Source organism: Vanellus vanellus (assembly GCF_965231255.1).
Source record: "Vanellus vanellus genome assembly, chromosome: 2".
In the NCBI taxonomy this organism is placed as follows: domain Eukaryota; kingdom Metazoa; phylum Chordata; class Aves; order Charadriiformes; family Charadriidae; genus Vanellus; species Vanellus vanellus.
Window position 1 is genome coordinate 46,151,155 of NC_138906.1, and position 17,253 is coordinate 46,168,407.

Consider the following 17,253-nt stretch of genomic DNA (forward strand, 5'->3'; position numbering starts at 1 on the left):
GTATTTTCATGACATAATTTTTAATCCACATGGCATTTGATTAAAATGATCAAGGCATTTCATAGAAGCCCTTAGATATCCTGTGGACTGTTACTGATTTCTACAGTTGAATAAGTGCCCTCCAGATGAAGGATGATGATGTGCTATGACCGATATCCAGAAACATTCAGTGACTCGAAACTGTTAAACATCAGCTGGTATAATTTGACATAGCAGCACTCAGAAATCACAGATTAGCATCTGCTGAAGGTCTTATCCTATTACATTTAACGAATACATGTGACAGTAAACATCTTCTGTCCTGTGGTAGCAGGATGAGGCATGTTATGCTGTTGCCAGAAATGAACTGCACCATTTAGAAGTTTATGAAGTGTCATCATATTTTGCTTTTCATAGTTCTCAGTTGTTTGGAAAAAAAGGTTGAAGTAATTGGATGAAATTTGAGAAATTCAGATGAAAATTAAGAGGCAATGGAAGGTTTGCTTCTGAGCTGCTGCTTGATACGCACGATCTTGTGTTTCTGTCTTATCTCTTCCCAGCTTTCTCCCTGAAACAATTCCTTCAATAGAAGTAATTGTTTTGTAGACACTTAAATTAGTTTCTTCTTTGCAATGGCTCTTCTAAACAAGCTTGTAAGTCTATATGCTGTCTTGGAGCCCTGGTGAAAGATTATGGTCTTAAGAATGACTTAAGATATAGTCTGAGGACTGAAATAGTGGGTTTACAGAAACGACGACTATATCTAGAGCAACTGGGAGGGGAAAACCCTAGAAATCCAACTCCGTGTGTATATTTCACGTTTTCAATTTTATTCTGCCTCATCATAAACAAATAAGGGCCTGCAGTCTCTCACACATCTTCGGGCAGGTAGACTAAACATTTTACACTAGCAAGTTCCTTCCCACTGAGCTGTGCCTAATGCAGGAATGTCCTCACCTTAGGCTGTAATGCCAACCCTGCTGGGGGCTGGCTGCTGCAAGCAGCGAGTAATGTATCGTCGTATGGAGTGAGAATTGTTGTGTTCCTACATGCAGATCTTTTAATGTCCATGTCTAATTTTTTTAACGTGGGGACTCGCCTACTGCACCACGAACACGTGCAGAAGAGACTGTCCTCAAAGTGCTCAATTTTACGGTATAGTGAACGAATCCTTCGCATGTGATATAGAAATAATGGCAAAGATAAGGACCTTTCAGTGAACTTTCAAGGGATGTATTTTGGGGCGAAACACCCCTTTATTTCAGAATGGGCAGGTTTTAGCGATGGCTTTTATTTTCCTCGAAGCTCGGTAAAATTTCGGCCTCAAACAGAAATGAAGGAGCTGATTACTCTTTCCCTTATTTCAGCAGGATGGTATTGCCAGCTAGTGATTCATAGTCTCAAAGGTAACTGGAGGGAGTCATTTGCAAACACATTAAAGGGAACAGCTAATACCTGGGGGATATGTTAGCAAATTTACCTTTGGCAGATGAAGGAGATGTTGCTTTGTTGGTAGAGATACTTCTTTACCAAGAAATCTGATAACTCTCTTAACAGCATGCCACAGCAGTAGGATTTCTGCAACAGAAATCAGCAAAAGAAAGTTTTCCTAAGGTTGAATATCATTAGAAGTGTGTATTTTTATGTATGTGCCCTTTTCTCAACACTCACTATATTATTCCCATTAATGGCTGTGGAAGTTAGATGCATCTATCAAGAGAACATATCCCCAGGGTATTAAATTCTGTTATTCTGCTTCTTTGCATGTAACTTGACAGAGACAAATATAACCATCCAAGCTACTGAATTTGAGAAGGATGTGTATTTTTCCCCAAATCCATTCAAAGTGATTCTACTCCCAAGGGATTACATTTGAGTCCAACTTCCCTCTGATTTACTATTTTAACTGAGCTGATGGATTATGAAAGAGAGTAATTTCTTTTTCATACTGTTTTCCTGAATCTGTCATTCAAAGCTTGCTGTGTGGGGACAGAATGCTTCATAAACATTATTTTCCTGGAGGAAAATGGCTTCTCACAGTAAAAAGGAGCTCTGAACAGAGCTTCCGCATAAACATGTTTGCCCATCAGTGACTGACAGAGAAGCCTCTGTGTGTGTTAAGGATGTGGACTTGTTAAATGAGACTTCTTATTTGGAAACAGTTTTTCAAATAGACTAGGAAGGATGGGTTATATTCAGGTCTAGAGAAAGAAATTACATAGAATTCTGTTTTACCAGAATCTGAAGATTATATTGTAAAGTAGTATTGCAGTAGGAGCATCCTTTGGTCAGGGGATGTGCCTTAACCTAAATTCCAGCTCTTTCAAATATTCCTCAAGTTCAGAGGTCTTCAAAAAGCTAAGCAAAATGAGGGTTTTTTTATGGTCCGTACATTAGTCAGTTGTCTTTTTATATTAAGCTTAAACCAAAATCCCAAGTCTTAAATTGTGACTACAAATTTTGCACCCTAAACGCATCCTTGTTTTTGTTTCATTTCCTTGTTTGTTTGTTTATGGCTGGGAGGGAGGGATAGTGGCAGTGAATGCACTTAAAAAAAAAAATCCCACTAATACCCTCCTTTTATCTGGAAAAACAAATATTTATAAATCCCTCTGAATCATGTAACTGTGTAACGATTGCAAGTTTGAAAGCACAGTTGTCTGGTTAATCCATTTAAATGCTTATTTTGAATGGACAGCTGTGAGTCTTTGTGTGCACACAGCTTCTCCCCATACTTACTGGTGTGTTATAAAATACCATGGAAATTCTGGTTTGGTTCAGTAGCAACCGGCGTACACACATATGGTTTTCTATTGTATAAGATAGAGACTCTCCCCATGCAGAGCACATCCTCGCTTAAGGTGGACTTAAGAGCTGTGGCTGAAGCCAGTTTGCTCAGTCACTTCCAATCCTGGCTGTAAAGGTTGCTGAGATCATGCCTAAAGAATGTGTGGGTCCTGGTCAAAGGCACAAAGCACCCCCTAACTCATGACTTGAACATGCTCCAGCAGTTCACACAAAAGGTGCACTTGTGAAGGGTCAGTACAGAGGCGCAATATGGAGTTGTGCATGGAAAAAGGTGGAGGAACTTTAGTTTGAATTCCTCTACCTAGGTAAAAATAAAACACTGAACAGCAGGACTGCAATTTGTGTACTTCAAACCATGTCATTGTACCTAAAATCTTTTTATTTCTTCCTTATGCTATTTGTGCCTCTTGTGCTTCATAATTATGAAGTATTTCCTACTTGTGAATGTGACACAAACCAATATTTGAACCGATGCAGCCCATTCTAATTACTGTGTTGTATTTTGAGACTGCTTTTGATATTTTTTTTTAAAATGCCAAATCCATTATTTAGGTTTGGCTTCAGTTGACTAAAGTTTTGTTCCTTGGTCCACAGGCTCTTGCTTTGAGAAAAGGAAGTACAGTCAGAATCAGGCCCTTTGAAATCGGAGATGGCAATTAAAGTTCAGCAAAAGTTTAAGAGCAAAAGGTGAAACCCGGGCAATACTTTTGTCTGGGTTTATAGAGCATTTTCCCAGACTAGTGGTGGTTTCAGGTAAATGTTCATCAGACTCTTCCCCGGAAACAAAGCCAAACTGGGGTGACTGGCTGAGTTTTATTTTTGTGTTCACATTACAGATCTGCAGCAAAGTCATGTTTCACTTCAGACAGAGGATATCTGTGCTTCACAGTACTATCTGCCCCTTCTATATAGTCCTTTCTCTTGAAAAAAAGTGTATTCTAAAAACCAGACCACTCTGACTCTTTCAGCATCCTGTGGAGACATCTGCTAGGTGTGTGTACTGCTGAGGAAACCTGTCTTCTCAGATGTCTTCCATAATTGTTGTTAAATGACTTGAAACACCAAAAGCACTTTTTCTACACTTCAAAATAACCTTCTGTCTACTTTCATAGTGGATTTAAACAGCTGTGGGGCCCATCCTGAGGTGCCTCCGCAAGTATTTCTGGGGAGGAACATCAATCCTTGGAGTGCTCCCCAAAGTGTCATAACCCATGTGGATGAGTCCTAGGCGAGTCCCATCTGCCCTTACAGTGACGACGCCTGGCAGAAAAGAATAGCTGCAGAGCCCTTGCTTCCTCTCCAGGAAGGGCCGTGACATCTCCTGTCTCAGGGCAAGCGGCCTTTGAAAGCAGACTGTGCTCAGGTTGGAGACAGCAGCAGAGAGCAGGTCCCCCATGTCCCTGGGGCAGTGGGCAGCCTGACCTTTCCCCAGAAGTAAGTGCAGCCGTAGATACACAGAGACATTTCTCTGCCCTCAGCAGTGCTGCTGCTGTTGAAATACACAGTGTTCCATTACCCAGGCCATGGGTTCCCACTCCTCATACCACATTCTTTATTGTGTTTGTGTAGTCAGATCGTTGTCTAGACTGGAGTACTGTTCTGGGTCAAACTGGCCTTTTGGAGGGGGAGAGAGGTGTGGTAAGGTGCGGTCCGATTCCTCTGGGAGGGAGGAGAAAGTGCAATGAGGGATGTGAACACATAACCAGAGCAGAGGGGCAGGACTGCTGTTTTTTTGCAAACTGAAACTGTGTGCAGATATTTTCCGTATGGCCTAAACTAGAGAGAAAAGGAAAAGGGAAGATCTTTTGCGTTCACAATGCTTAAGAAACAAATTAGTTGTTTTTCTTAAAATGGTCTGAGGACTTATCCATGAGGCAGGCAGTTGTTGTTCTCAAAATATGTTTCCCTGCATCAAAAAGGGACATTAAAAATGAGGTGTCAGAAAAGGTGTGTGAGCGTGAAGGGGGCTCTGCAGTGGCACCCCCAAAGGAGGGATCTGCTGAGGGCTCTTGAAAGCTGCGAGTGGCAGGAGCCTTTCAAAAGGGAAGATGGGTATGGCCTTGAGAGTTCTAAAACCTGTCAGGAAAGTGTGTCAGTAGTTTTAAGGGGCTATTACTAAAGCAAATAAAATGAAAAATAAAAGCATGAAATGGCAAATACAGGAGTGATACTTTTTCTGATTGACTAAGCGACCTTGCTGTATCAAAGGGAACCTGGGGGAGTCAGACGTAACTTTGAATTTCCTGTTTTGTGTGGTTTGTCGTGGTCTTAATGTCTATGCTTCATTTTCACTACTTTAAAAAAGCAAGCAAAAATCTACCCCCAAACTAACGTATTTCATGACCTTTCCTGGAGGTTCTGTGAGACCAGAGAGGGTTTGCAAGTGCCCACCAGTCTCCTGAGTGAAGGAACACTGTTAATAAACATCTGCTCCTCTGTTTTAACTCTTCATAAGGCACAGCAGCTGCTTTTAGGTATTATTTACAGAGTTTCCTCTACATTTTAGTTATCTTAGTCTGCTCCTTTGAATACACTAGAGTCCAGCGGTCATACATTTAGCAGGAGTTTAACTGTAGCGAGACTTAATGTTAGCAAGAGTTAACTGTAGTTTCAGGGGAAAGATTTGGCTTTTTGCCACCTCAGTTGATGCATGCTGCCAGCGTAGAGATCAGTCTTTAAATCATTGCTATTTTGCCATCTATCTAGCCTTCCTTATTCCTTTTGAAAATGCTGCAGGTAGATAGTCAAGTAACATGAAAGCTTTTCCCCACGTACAGAATTCACACATCTTGAGCTTATAGTTGATTTAAAAGTAAGTGAGTAAACCACAACAACTTTGTGTGCGGGAATTCTCAATTCTGACACTGGCTAGACTTGTTCCTAATATAACCTCTACTGAGGCAAATCAGCTTTAAAAGGATTTGAAGACCAGCATGCAAAACTGTAAAACCTCTACCCCTTTAATTTAATCAGTTAAACTCCTGTGGTTGGTGTGTGTGTGCGCCAGACCAGCACTTTGTTACCTGAAGCCATTCGGAAAGTTAAGCATGACAAGGCCAGATACTAAATATGAGTAGAGCCCTGTAACGAGTGTCATTTGTGAGTGTTTGGCCACACAAGTATGTAACTATTTTTGATTTCTGTGAGGCTCTGGTTATGCAGTGGTCTGTGGGAGCTGAGGGCAGGGCTCCATCTGCACAGCGTGCCGTGTGGCTGCCCGCTCTGGTGTCGGTCGCAGTGATGGGCCGGCAAGACAGTTGTCTGTGTAAGGGAGAAGTTGGAACTGTACCCATGTGCCCACCTACTCTGTCCATCATGGGTACCACAACTGCAATTCCCCATGGGAAGGACGGCAGGGTTTGGCAATACAATAGAGCAAGAAGCTCATAACACTTTGGAAGTTAGCCTCTTTGCCCCTACCATAGATCCTAATGTGTTCTGCTGCCCAGAAGTTTAGCAGAAGATGCAGTCGCTTGCCCTGTGATGTAGACTTCAAAACTTCTCTGCCTTCCTCCCACCTGTAGCCTGTCCAGTGAGAATGCTTCTAAAAAAGCAGACAAGATTTGTCTTTGCGTTAAGCAGGTATCATAAGACAATATGATATCTTGTCCTAAGTGATAGGGCAGTCACTAGGACTTAGTGACTTAGGACTGCTAGTAAATAATAGAGGGATGCCTTTAGATAAGCAGTGCTGATACTTTAAGAATATGATTCATTTTTTTATGATCTCATGGATTTTTCAGTTTGTGTGTGGCACTGAGCACATTCGGTAGCCTTGCAAATAAACTGAAGAGCCAGGATGTGTCTCCGTGGAATACTTCACGGCTAATAGAAATAGCTCGGCCGTGACATTATTAGAAAAATGTCCTTACGTACTGTTCCACCTGTACTGGGGGGACTCCTGAATTTCCCTGTTGGAAACTGGGAGTTTAATAAATAGGCCCTTGAAAATAGGATTGAATGACTCTCGAAGGTGGACATTCCTCGTTTCTCTTGTAGTAAGCTAGATAAAGGGAAGAAATATAACCTAAGCTTTTGGAAGGAATATGTGCCTCTTTCAGGACAAATGATTCACCTTCCCCAACGCCACTATGAAGTATGAAGAGCCCCGTCGTATTTTGAAGTAGGGTGATGGTGTGACTATTGAGGGGGCAGGAGTGGAGAAAGGCTTGTTTCTATAAACAGGTTTTCCTAACTAGCTGAAGGGAAAGGCACGATGGGTTCAGAAACTGCATTCAACCTACTTGGAAGATTCAAGTCTATGGCTTTGTTCTGGTGAGGCTCTGTAGCTGAGAGTGGAGGCACATTTGTGTTTTTCTGAGTCAGAATTGTTCCTAACTGTGTATATTTTAAATGTTGGGGGGTTTGCCACAGAGACTCTTCTGTCACGAAAGAATCTTTGCCTCCTTCTGTGTCACAGAAATAACTGTATAATGCTTGAATGACTGCTGTCTATTTTCAGAGCGTGTAAGTTGGAAAAATAATATTTGTAGAAAGCTGAAGTGTTTATATTCTTTCAGCTCTGTTTCAAGTGAAGTAATGGCAGCTTTCACTGGGCAGGCAAAAATACAAAGGGAGGTGAAGTTGCAGGATATGCTTTTTAATGGAGAGGTCAGAATTAGCTGTGCAAATGTCAGTTCTGAACCATGAATCATGCTTATTCCAACAAAGCAGGAAAGCTGTTTTCCCTAATCTTGTGAACCAGATGAGTATTGCTGTACTCAATACTCACTGTATATCTGAAGGCGCAGAAGGAGTTAACCACCAAAGACAGCTTCCAGTAAATTCCAAACTTAATGCATTATGCAGAAAAAAACTAGACCCTGTAGTCATGACTGAATAAATTGATCTTCATGTTATATCACATACTGTTCTCCAGTGCTATGTGCTGTTTACTGGCTGTGTTAAGGAGGCTGCGGGTTAAAGTCAGAAGATGAAATGTCCCTTTGAGTGCCCTATGAGAAGCCATCATTTAGATTTTTTTTCAGCCTTTTTGCCTGGAGACAGTATTCTTTTGTTCCGCCTACCATGGAGTGCTAAACAGTGGCCAGAAAATGTGGAAGAGAGCAGCAAGTTAAAAATCCGCAGGTAAAAATCCATCTCATTATCTGAAGCAACACAATAATGTTATTTTTATTCCCTGTTTTCAGAACGTGTTCACGCTTCTATTGTAAGTGCTGAGCTGGAGTCTTCTCATACTTGCACTAATGTCAGTCAGGAGTCACGGCAGCGAGCTGCGTTCTTAGGCGTGTTTGAGGCGGTTCACTGCCATGCCCTGCACCAGTGAGAAGAGCCCAGCCCATAATTAAAACTGCCAATGCTAGCTCATTTTGGAAGTAGTGGATAAAAATAGCGTTATTTTAATGCTTTAAATACAAGAATGATTTTTATTGTCAAGAGCTCCAGCTTAGTATGCTGTTCCCTCCCTTATTTTCTCTGGTTGTGTCCCTCCCCCCAGCTCCTGCCAGATTTGATTCTGTTTCTGAGTCAGTGCCTGCAGCAACCCCTAAAGCAAAGTTTTGCCAGTTCCACTTGCTGTTAAAAGCGAGGCATTTCCACTGCAGAGACCAGTTAAACAAAGTTCTCTAACTCCTGCTCCTTTTCCTTTTGTTTTCTCCCTCTACACATACCTTCCCCTGCTCCTTGCCTGCCAGTAGGCAGGTTTCCCTATAAATATATGAATATTGTATAATGTACATATATAAAATACATATTTTATATATGTATATGTAAAATAAATATATAAAATAGTGGTTTTCCACATTTCAGTGCCATTCATCAGTGGCCTTCTCGCTGTGAACCAGTTGTTTTGCTTTGGCCTTCTTTCAGCTGGGGGTGGCCAAACTACTTTTGGCTAGGTCTAGCTTGTCAGAATGGCTTACCTAGTGTGCCCTCTTTTTTCCTAGCACACTTCTTGGTCGTGGCTGAAGAGCAGGTCACAGCCCAGACAAACTGTTTGAAGGCCTGTGGGCCCTGCCGGACGGTTCTTTCCCCCTATCTCATAGTGGCTGTTTTGTGATAGGATGGGTTGCAGGGCTGCACGCGTGTCTCATTGCATGAACAGTTGTGTTGTTGCCATCTGCTAGGTGTGACTTGCATTTTTTTCATATGACAGACAAGAGCTATTACGTGATAGGGAGAAGTCATGACATGCATCACCTCCAGCTACTTCACAAAGAAGTGTCTTAATAAAAAGGAAGTTATTTTGGTCTTTATCCTTTGCAGAGCCCCGATGGGGTTTGATCAGGCAGGAAAGCAACGCAAAGGTCCCAACTACTTTGCAAACAAAAGTGCAATTAGTACACTTAAAGGCATGTCTTTGATTAAGGCAGCTGTTGTGCTAGGCCAGAAGGCTGAAGATCAAAAGGAAACCTAAGAGGTGAAACACCTTCTGAGGGGAAAAAAGGGAGTGAGTTGCTAGGAGCAGACCAGGGTGATGTGACTATATGTGATACCGATCAAGGCAGAGAGATTCTGTAAAAAAAACTGTAGGAATGTGGTTTTCTGGAGTCCTGCCAAAGGGATAGTTAAATATCTGGTGAGCTAAACACTTATGGAACCTGTTTTCCTCTGACATATTTTAGTTGTATGTAAGAGATAGCTCATATTTGGCTTTACAGAGGCTGTCTCAGCACTCTTGCTAATCATTGTTATTAAGCTTAATAGAAACAGTCACAAAGGTCCTATGCCTGTGGTAATCCTACTGCGGTAAGTCATAGTTGGGATAAAGGACTGCAGCCCAAAGCAGGGTCCAAAACGGCATGAACTATGTGAGTTCATACTCACATAGCGAGTATGGGAGTATGTATCACAGAGTGACACTCCCTTTCACCTCATGATGGCATTAAGCTCAGAACTGGCAGTTGTAACTGAGAAATTGAAAATACATATTTCATAAGGTTACCCCTGAAGGTGTTGTCGTGGGAGTTACTACGTGATCTGCAGTGTTATACAGATCCTGTGATTTTATGATGAGTCATATGATAGCTGACATTTTTCTTGAAGATCAGGCTCCTGGATTCCAGTGATTTATATTATTTTTATCTTTTCGTTTTGTAATTTAGACAGTAATTCCACCCTTCCGTGGCTAAAGTTTCAAAACATGACTCAAATGCACTCTAAGAGTCCCGGCAGCAAGGGCAAATAAAGGAGAATCCAGCAGTTGTTTTTTCGGTTGGGTTTTGGTTGTGGGTTTTTTTTCTTCCTTTATTTCCATGATCTCTCTGGCTAACCTTGTGATTTTCTAAGTCATGATTTTTTAATCTTTGGGATTGATTATAGTTCTATTTTTTTCTTCCTTGTATTACTGCACTGAACATAATTGGTATAATTAAGAATAACCATCAGGATATATCCAGGTGTTAGAAGCAAAGCTTGGATCACATATTTTCCTTGACTCCTTCCCTCCTGCAATTAATTAATCGATATTTGTAAGGCAAAGAATGTGGTTTTGCATCATCACCTCTCCAATTTCATGATGCTAGCAGTGTCCTCATCACTATCAAAGTTCTGCTGAGATTATAGGTCGTGTACTTGGGGGTGGTAGGCAAAAGAGGGAAAAATGCTGTGTTTAGTACTGTTCCTGGCAAAACCTGGTGTCTTTCTGTTGGGTAAGAAGGTAATACAGATTGGACATTCTTCATAGCTGCTACTGTGCTTTCCAGCCACTGAGATATGATGTCGTGGAGCTGTGCCCTTTGGGAGAACAAGGACAATCTTCTTCAAGGCTTTCTGATAAAGGCATCCTCCTCCTTGCAGATTTCCATGATGTAATGGAGTGAAGTCTTAAATTCAAGTCTCTCCCATCAGGTGGAATTATTTCACAGCAGCTGAATAGTTGAGTTCCCATCCCAACATCTCCCTCGGCAATTATTTTTTTAAAGGGGGTGGGATCTATCTGCTCAGCAATGCTATCTTATATGTACACATGTGCCAGAGGCACTGGATGAGAGAAGAGAAATGCAGTAATAGTATTTTACAAGAGAGGAGTAAGAGAAATTGGCTGCTGTTTCTGTAATCCATCCTAAGACATAAATAAAGTTTTCCAGTGTAGAGATTCCCCAAAAGACAGCATGTTGGTTTGGGCTTTATTTAAATGTGGTTGGCTTTTGAGAGTTCTGTAAGGATACTAACAAATAAGAGGAATGTAAACTATAGCCTGAGGCCTCAATGAAAGTTACACATCTACAAACAACAGACACAAAGCAAACGACTTCAAGACAGTCAATAGACTTTGGGTGAGGCTTAATGTTTATAAGGTACTGAGAAATCATAGAAAAGACGTGAACCGTAGAGTAAAAATGGTGTCCTGCAAGCCTGGCTCTGCCAGAATCCACGGAGTTGATATTTCTTATGTGGCTGATCTGGTGTCATTTCCATAATATCCAGCCCACACGTTGGCTTGCGTGTTCCATGCATTTTAACCACAGTGACTGATCTATGCTGAACAGGTTGGTTGAAAGCTTCATAGCCAAGAAACTGCAGTCTTTTATTTGGAGCCCTCTCCATGGGTCAGGAAGCAAGGAAAGCTAGAATTAGGCTTCCTGTAGAAGTCAAAATAAGAAAACTAACAGTAGAGAGTAGATGGCAAAACTCAAATTTTAGGAAACAAGCACACATTTTAGGATGGCTTCCTTCAGATGTGCAAATCTGTGTTTTCTCAGTTGACTTTCCTATTATATATCCACTTTTTTTTTTTTTTTTCCACACAAGATGAAAGGTTGCTTCTGTCCGCGGTATTCAAGTGGCTTTGGTTGTCTGAATGGGAGAAAACCTTGAGGTGTGAGCTTATGGGGTATGAAGTGCACAGCAGGACACTCAAGTAACTACAAGCAGCAGAGCAATCTTGCTGGTCGTGAACCACTCGTTGCTTGTGGGTACCTTGGGGAATGAGTGAATACACTTCCCTAGGGAAGAACCCTACCAACTTGACATTTTTCAGGCAGGATTTTGCTTAGAGATAGGTCTGAGTTCATGTGACTTGGAAGGAGACCAGTCTTTCCTGGATTTCTAAGTCCTCGGAGTCTAGTGGCAGACTGTGATCAGAAGAGAGTGATGTTGAGGTTCACATCCGACTCCAGATTTCATCTCAGACCCTTTGCAGAGGTCGATTTCAGCATCAGCCTGATAGGGGAATTTCGGCATCAGCATGATAGGGGAAAGTCAAACTTGACTTCAGTTTGGAACTAGATGGGTTATCACAGTGCCGAGCTGTATTAATGAACAACACGCCAACACCTGCTAGAGCAATGTGACAGTATTAGGGAAGGTAAACTGCAGTTTCACTTTAAATCAGATGCTGAAGCATGGAAGAAAGTTTACCCACCTGGGCAGTTTATCCAATACCTTGAACTGCCAGGGGCATGAGTAGAAAGGCACTGCACTGTCAGCCTGTTATTACAAGAATTTTGGGGAGAAAATTCAAGTGTAGTCAGTTCTGGAAGTCCTAAAACCCCATTAGTTTTTGCCATTAATTTGACCTGTTCATAAATTAGCTGGCCCTAACTGCCCAGACTTTTTCTAGTAATTGAATTAAGGCCTATCACTCTGACTTAGAAACTTAAGGTTTGTGACCTTTTCCAGATAGCTGTGTTTTTTGTGTTTTTTTTTAATCAACTGGCTTGGATTGGAGATCTCTCCTTGGAAGAGGTCCAAACATATTTTCATCCATTTGTTCCAGTGGGTGAGTCTTGGCAGAACCTGGCGTGGCCGGGGGCGGCACAGGAACAAGCCCTGCCTCTCAACAAACATAATGTGCTTGAACCAGTTTACCTAAGGAGCCGCCTTCATGTGGCTTTTGGCTCCAGTGCCGTGGGCAGTAGAGAGGACTGAGTCGTGTCTGTGGCAGAGGCATCCATCGCGCCACAGCCGCCTGGTGAAACACAGAGCTGTGTGAGCTCAGAGCTGAAAGCAGTGTAGATGCAGCTAAAGTCTTTGCAGTTTGAACGGCAGATGTCTTTCCCCTGTGCTCAGTTGTGAGCTGCTTGGCACCCTGCCACAGGCTTCCTGTGTGAACTTGGGTGAGTCACTTCACCTCTCTCTTGATACGTATCTGTACTGTTCATCCAGGCTTTTAGGACCATAGATTGTCTCTTACTGGGTAGGGGGACAGTCCCTCATTATCAGCTTGCTTTGATCATTACTGGAACCAAGATAAATCAATGCAGCTATTAGTTTCACTTCAACATGTGGTAAATAAGAGGTACCATCCAGAAGAGCAGAGCAATTTGCCATAACGATGATTATATTAATGCATATTTTATAGAACACTAGATTCAAGACCTTTTGAGTTCCTACCACACCTACTTCAATGGGGCTTTGTTCTTCTGCATGGCTTCTGGGAGTTGTTGCAACACAAATAATTAAGAACAAGAAATGTTCTTAATTGGGGCTTAAGATTCAGCCAGCCTGTAACATACTGCCAGCATTCTCCATCCGTGAGTGCTCCCAGTGAGCTCATCATAACCCTTCCCTCTGTGTAGGAACTTCTTCTATACCATTAAAATCATTGGGAGTTTTGCCACTGATTACAATGGCAGTAAGATCAGAGACCTTAGGTCAGTACTAGAGCATGCTAGTGATGAGAAGGATGTGGCATTTGGATGAAGAGGGAAGACTTTTCTTTTCGTCTCTCACAATGGCTCAGAAATCCATTGAAAATGTTAGCAAGAGGCCCTTTTATTTCCTTCTGGAAAAAGCATGTATATTTAATTCCTGTAATAAAATATTCTAATGGTAATAAATAGTGAAGTTTTAGAAAGAAAAAATTGATTTCTCAGCTAATGGAGGAGAGAGGAGGAAATTACAAATCCCCGGTTGCCTATTATCGGTTGACTAGCAACATTTAGCCACAGAGAGCAATATGAACGTAGTTTTAATGCACAGGTGGCTACAAGAGCAGGGCTGTGGTATATGGAGCCCAGTATCTCCTTAAAGTGGTTCAACCTACTTTTCCAAATATATTACACAGTTAGTCAGACTGAAACTGTTGTAGATAATCTGCTCCACTTCAGGTAGTTGCATATTCATTTTAGCTTTAGAAAAAAGTTGGCCTTTTCTGCTCCTTGTAGTTACACTGGCTTTTCAAAATAGTTTTTTGAACTAAAAATATGTTTCCTGAAATTCATACACTGGGAGAAAAAATATCTCTTCCCTTACTGCTGCCATGCTGAAGCAGATGGTGAGTACGAAGACTCAGAACCAGTAAGGAAGTAATTCTTCAGTGCCTGGGTGCAGAAATGTAGCTGTTGGGTCAAAGTAGACTTTGACAAGACAGACTGTCATTGCAAGTCAGTTTGAGTTCAAGTCCCCTTGTGTTGCTTAGGAATACTCCAGTAGCAGATTACATGAGCTGCACAGATACCCTATTGCATTTCCAGTTTGAGTTTCACCCGCAATCTCTGGCAGACCATCTACCTTAAATTTAAAGTCAGTTCCAGCTCTGTGTTTTTCTATGTCAATGGTAATCAGATTAAGGATGACACCTAGGTTATGCTTCAGGTTAGTAAAGACAAACTTGCAAAATTCATCATGATCCATGTCATAATGATGTCACCCACCTAACGTGCATTCCCACTATGGTATCCACAGTTACTTTGGCACACAGACCATGATGCAGTATACTGTATGTGGTGGACATATATGCTGCCTGTGCATACTGCAAATGGGTAACTGTAGAGTAGTTATTTCAGTGCAAACTGGACTCGGAATAAGATTGATTCTGCAAATTACAAAGCAACTTTCCTTCTGAAGTCAATAGAAGTTGATTTCACTTTTCAAATTCACTTTGATTAACCTGGTCTTGGCACTGTGGCATTTGCCCTGTTGTAAAGAAAATTGGTAGCTGTGAAAGATCAAAGATTTTCTAATTTAAGGTGGGAGGGAATGTTTGTTGCTGATGAAAACCTTATCTTTATAATGAGCAATAACGCAATCTGACAGTCTACCATCATTGAGTTTCCTTCTCTTTTTTTTTTTCCCTTAAGCTGAAATTATGTCACCTGTAGACAGAAATAAGGAAAATGGATTGCAAATGCCAAACCTATGCAAATTTTGTGACATCAAAGTAACAACCTGCTCAAACCAACATCAGTGCAAGAGCAACTGCAACATCACTGCTATCTGTGAGAACAATAGCGAAGTCTGTGTAGCTATATGGTAAGTTATTTCTTCATATGGGTGGGGAGGGGAGCACACCCTCATTCATCGTTGCTTAGTACTTTCCTCAATTGCTCTGATATTCAGAATGTCCCTGCTGCTTCACCAGGCTTTGCTCTCTTGCTTCCAACTCATATCTGTGCTCAGCATACTGAGAGTTGCCTGAGGTTAACAACAGTTCTGGTATGAAATGTTCTGGGGATTTTTTCCTTCTAAAGCAGTTCTGTTCCAGCTTATGCTGTTATTGGAAAAGAGGCATGTTTTTGCTCAAACCATTAAGCTGCATCCACCCACAGCACTCAGAGTAGAAACAGATTTGAGACCCAGAGGATTGTGGTGGCATTTGCTGAAGAAAGACGATTCTCTCTCAGGCTTCATAGTGAACTAGATTATTTAGATCAGTCAGAGGAGGCTTATTTACCATGTATAGATAGAAATACTTTCTCTTAATGGTAAAAAAAATCTTCTGTGACTCTGATGTAGTCATGTTGCTTTTTATATAGCATATGTCTAGGTTCAAAGAAATCAAGAAAATGAGGTGTAACACTTTTTTTAGGATTTGTTGACTCTAAACTTTCATTCCAGTCAAAAAAATGGGGTTTTGCCCTTCCATAAATGGTAAGCCAATCCTACCGAAGAAAACCAGAAACACCCTTAATGAGTTCATAAGTGGACAAAAGGAGCAGAACTGAGTATTTGCAACATTGCTGCTGATTTAGGAACATAATTAGAACCACTTAGAGAAAGGCATCATTAATTCATTTATTGAGGGATTAGTTGTGTCCATTGACTTGAAGAAATGTTCAGCATAATTGGAAGTAGACACTTCAAATGCAGGATCAGTCCAGTGTGCTGTTCCATGTTTGTCCTGTGCTCCTTTAGTAAGTGGTCAGTGTCTATTATTGCCATGCAAAGTGGCTGTAGTACAATTTAAGATACATTCTGGATTTTTCATGCCAATTTATCCAAAGGGAAAATGAGTTGAGAACTGTATTTAAAATGCTCTTTGCCTCTGTCAATGAAACGAAATCTGCGTACCAGGACAAACCACAGGAATATGGTCCAGACGATCAGCTGTAACTATTTCCCTGACAGTGAGGCCACTCTGTCTTGCACCAGTTCTGTTGGTTGGTATTGATTTGTTTTTGTTTTTAGATTATAAGGATAACTCCTTCAGTGCAGAAATTGTGCTGATTGTAGACTCCAAAAGCAAAATGAAAAGGCCAACTCACTAGAAATTCCTCAGATTTTGAGGAAATAATTCAGTTTTTATCATAATTTCCCACAGATTTTTACTGTCTGCACAGTGGCCACAAAAACCAAAACTATGTTCTGAAGCTCACAGCAGTTCATTGAGCATTAGTTGAATAATTCTGGGTGAGACTTTCAAAGGCACTCATTGGAGCTTAGTGGTAATATTATACAAGAGTAGCTGTGCCATTGTACAAATGCCCCAGTGTGAGAAGCCCAGACACAGCCAAATTTACCCCATTCAGGAAAGCCAGAGAAGAACACATGATACTCTTTAAATCCCATTTGAGTTCTCTAAAGAGGCAACTTTCGGGCAGGCACAGTCCTGTCTGTGCCCTTTGTAAACTACTCCTTCTTTGATTTCAATTTTATCCTTTTCATTTTTAGGAGACAGAATGATGAAAATGTGACGTTAGAAACAATATGCCATGATCCCCAGACAACACTGTATGGTCACATGTTGGATGACTCCAGCTCAGAGCAGTGTTTGATGAGGGAAAAGAAAGAAGATGGGGGATTGATGTTCATGTGTTCCTGTACAGGTGAAGAATGCAATGATATGCTCATTTTTCCAACAGGTAAGTTTAATAATTTACCCTGCGTTCCTAGGCTATACCTTGCAAGTGGTATCAACTGCGTCATACCCATGGACTTTGGAATCGCATTTTGTGGAGAAAAACTTCTAGTGGCAGGAGCTATTTTGGTCTTTTACAAGTCTTGCAAAATCTCAACCTTTTTTGTGTTCAGGGGTTATTTCTTCCTGCCAGCCTGTCCTCCCTTTGAAGTAAGTCTGATACTCAGCTCAAGACATTGCACTTAGAAGTTGATGAAAAGAAAGATGAAAGCAAGATGTTTAGAGCTGTTCTGTTGACGCACCAAAATGCAACATATGCTAATTACATTATAAAACATAAACAAGAGGCAAATGCCACATTTAAGATCTTGCCTCTTCTAAAAGGATGTATTGCCATAGTGTGACATACGTATATGCAGATACTACTGACTGACTTGACAGGATGTGAATTTAAAGTCAGCTTCTCTGTTGTAACTGACCCTCTG

The 17,253-nt window shown here is 41.3% G+C and overlaps 1 protein-coding gene across 2 annotated transcripts in view; it reads left to right on the forward strand.

Moving 5' to 3' along the window:
• Positions 1-17,253, forward strand: part of TGFBR2 (transforming growth factor beta receptor 2) — a 66,441-nt gene that overhangs the window by 13,173 nt on the left and 36,015 nt on the right. For both annotated transcript variants that reach the window (XR_014270554.1, XM_082499341.1), the window contains exons 2-3: positions 14,772-14,943; positions 16,582-16,772. Coding sequence is in view for 1 of the 2 variants with exons in the window: in XM_082499341.1 (XP_082355467.1) it covers positions 14,772-14,943; positions 16,582-16,772 (363 nt within the window). In the remaining variant the exon portion in view is untranslated. The remainder of the gene's footprint in view (positions 1-14,771; positions 14,944-16,581; positions 16,773-17,253) is intronic.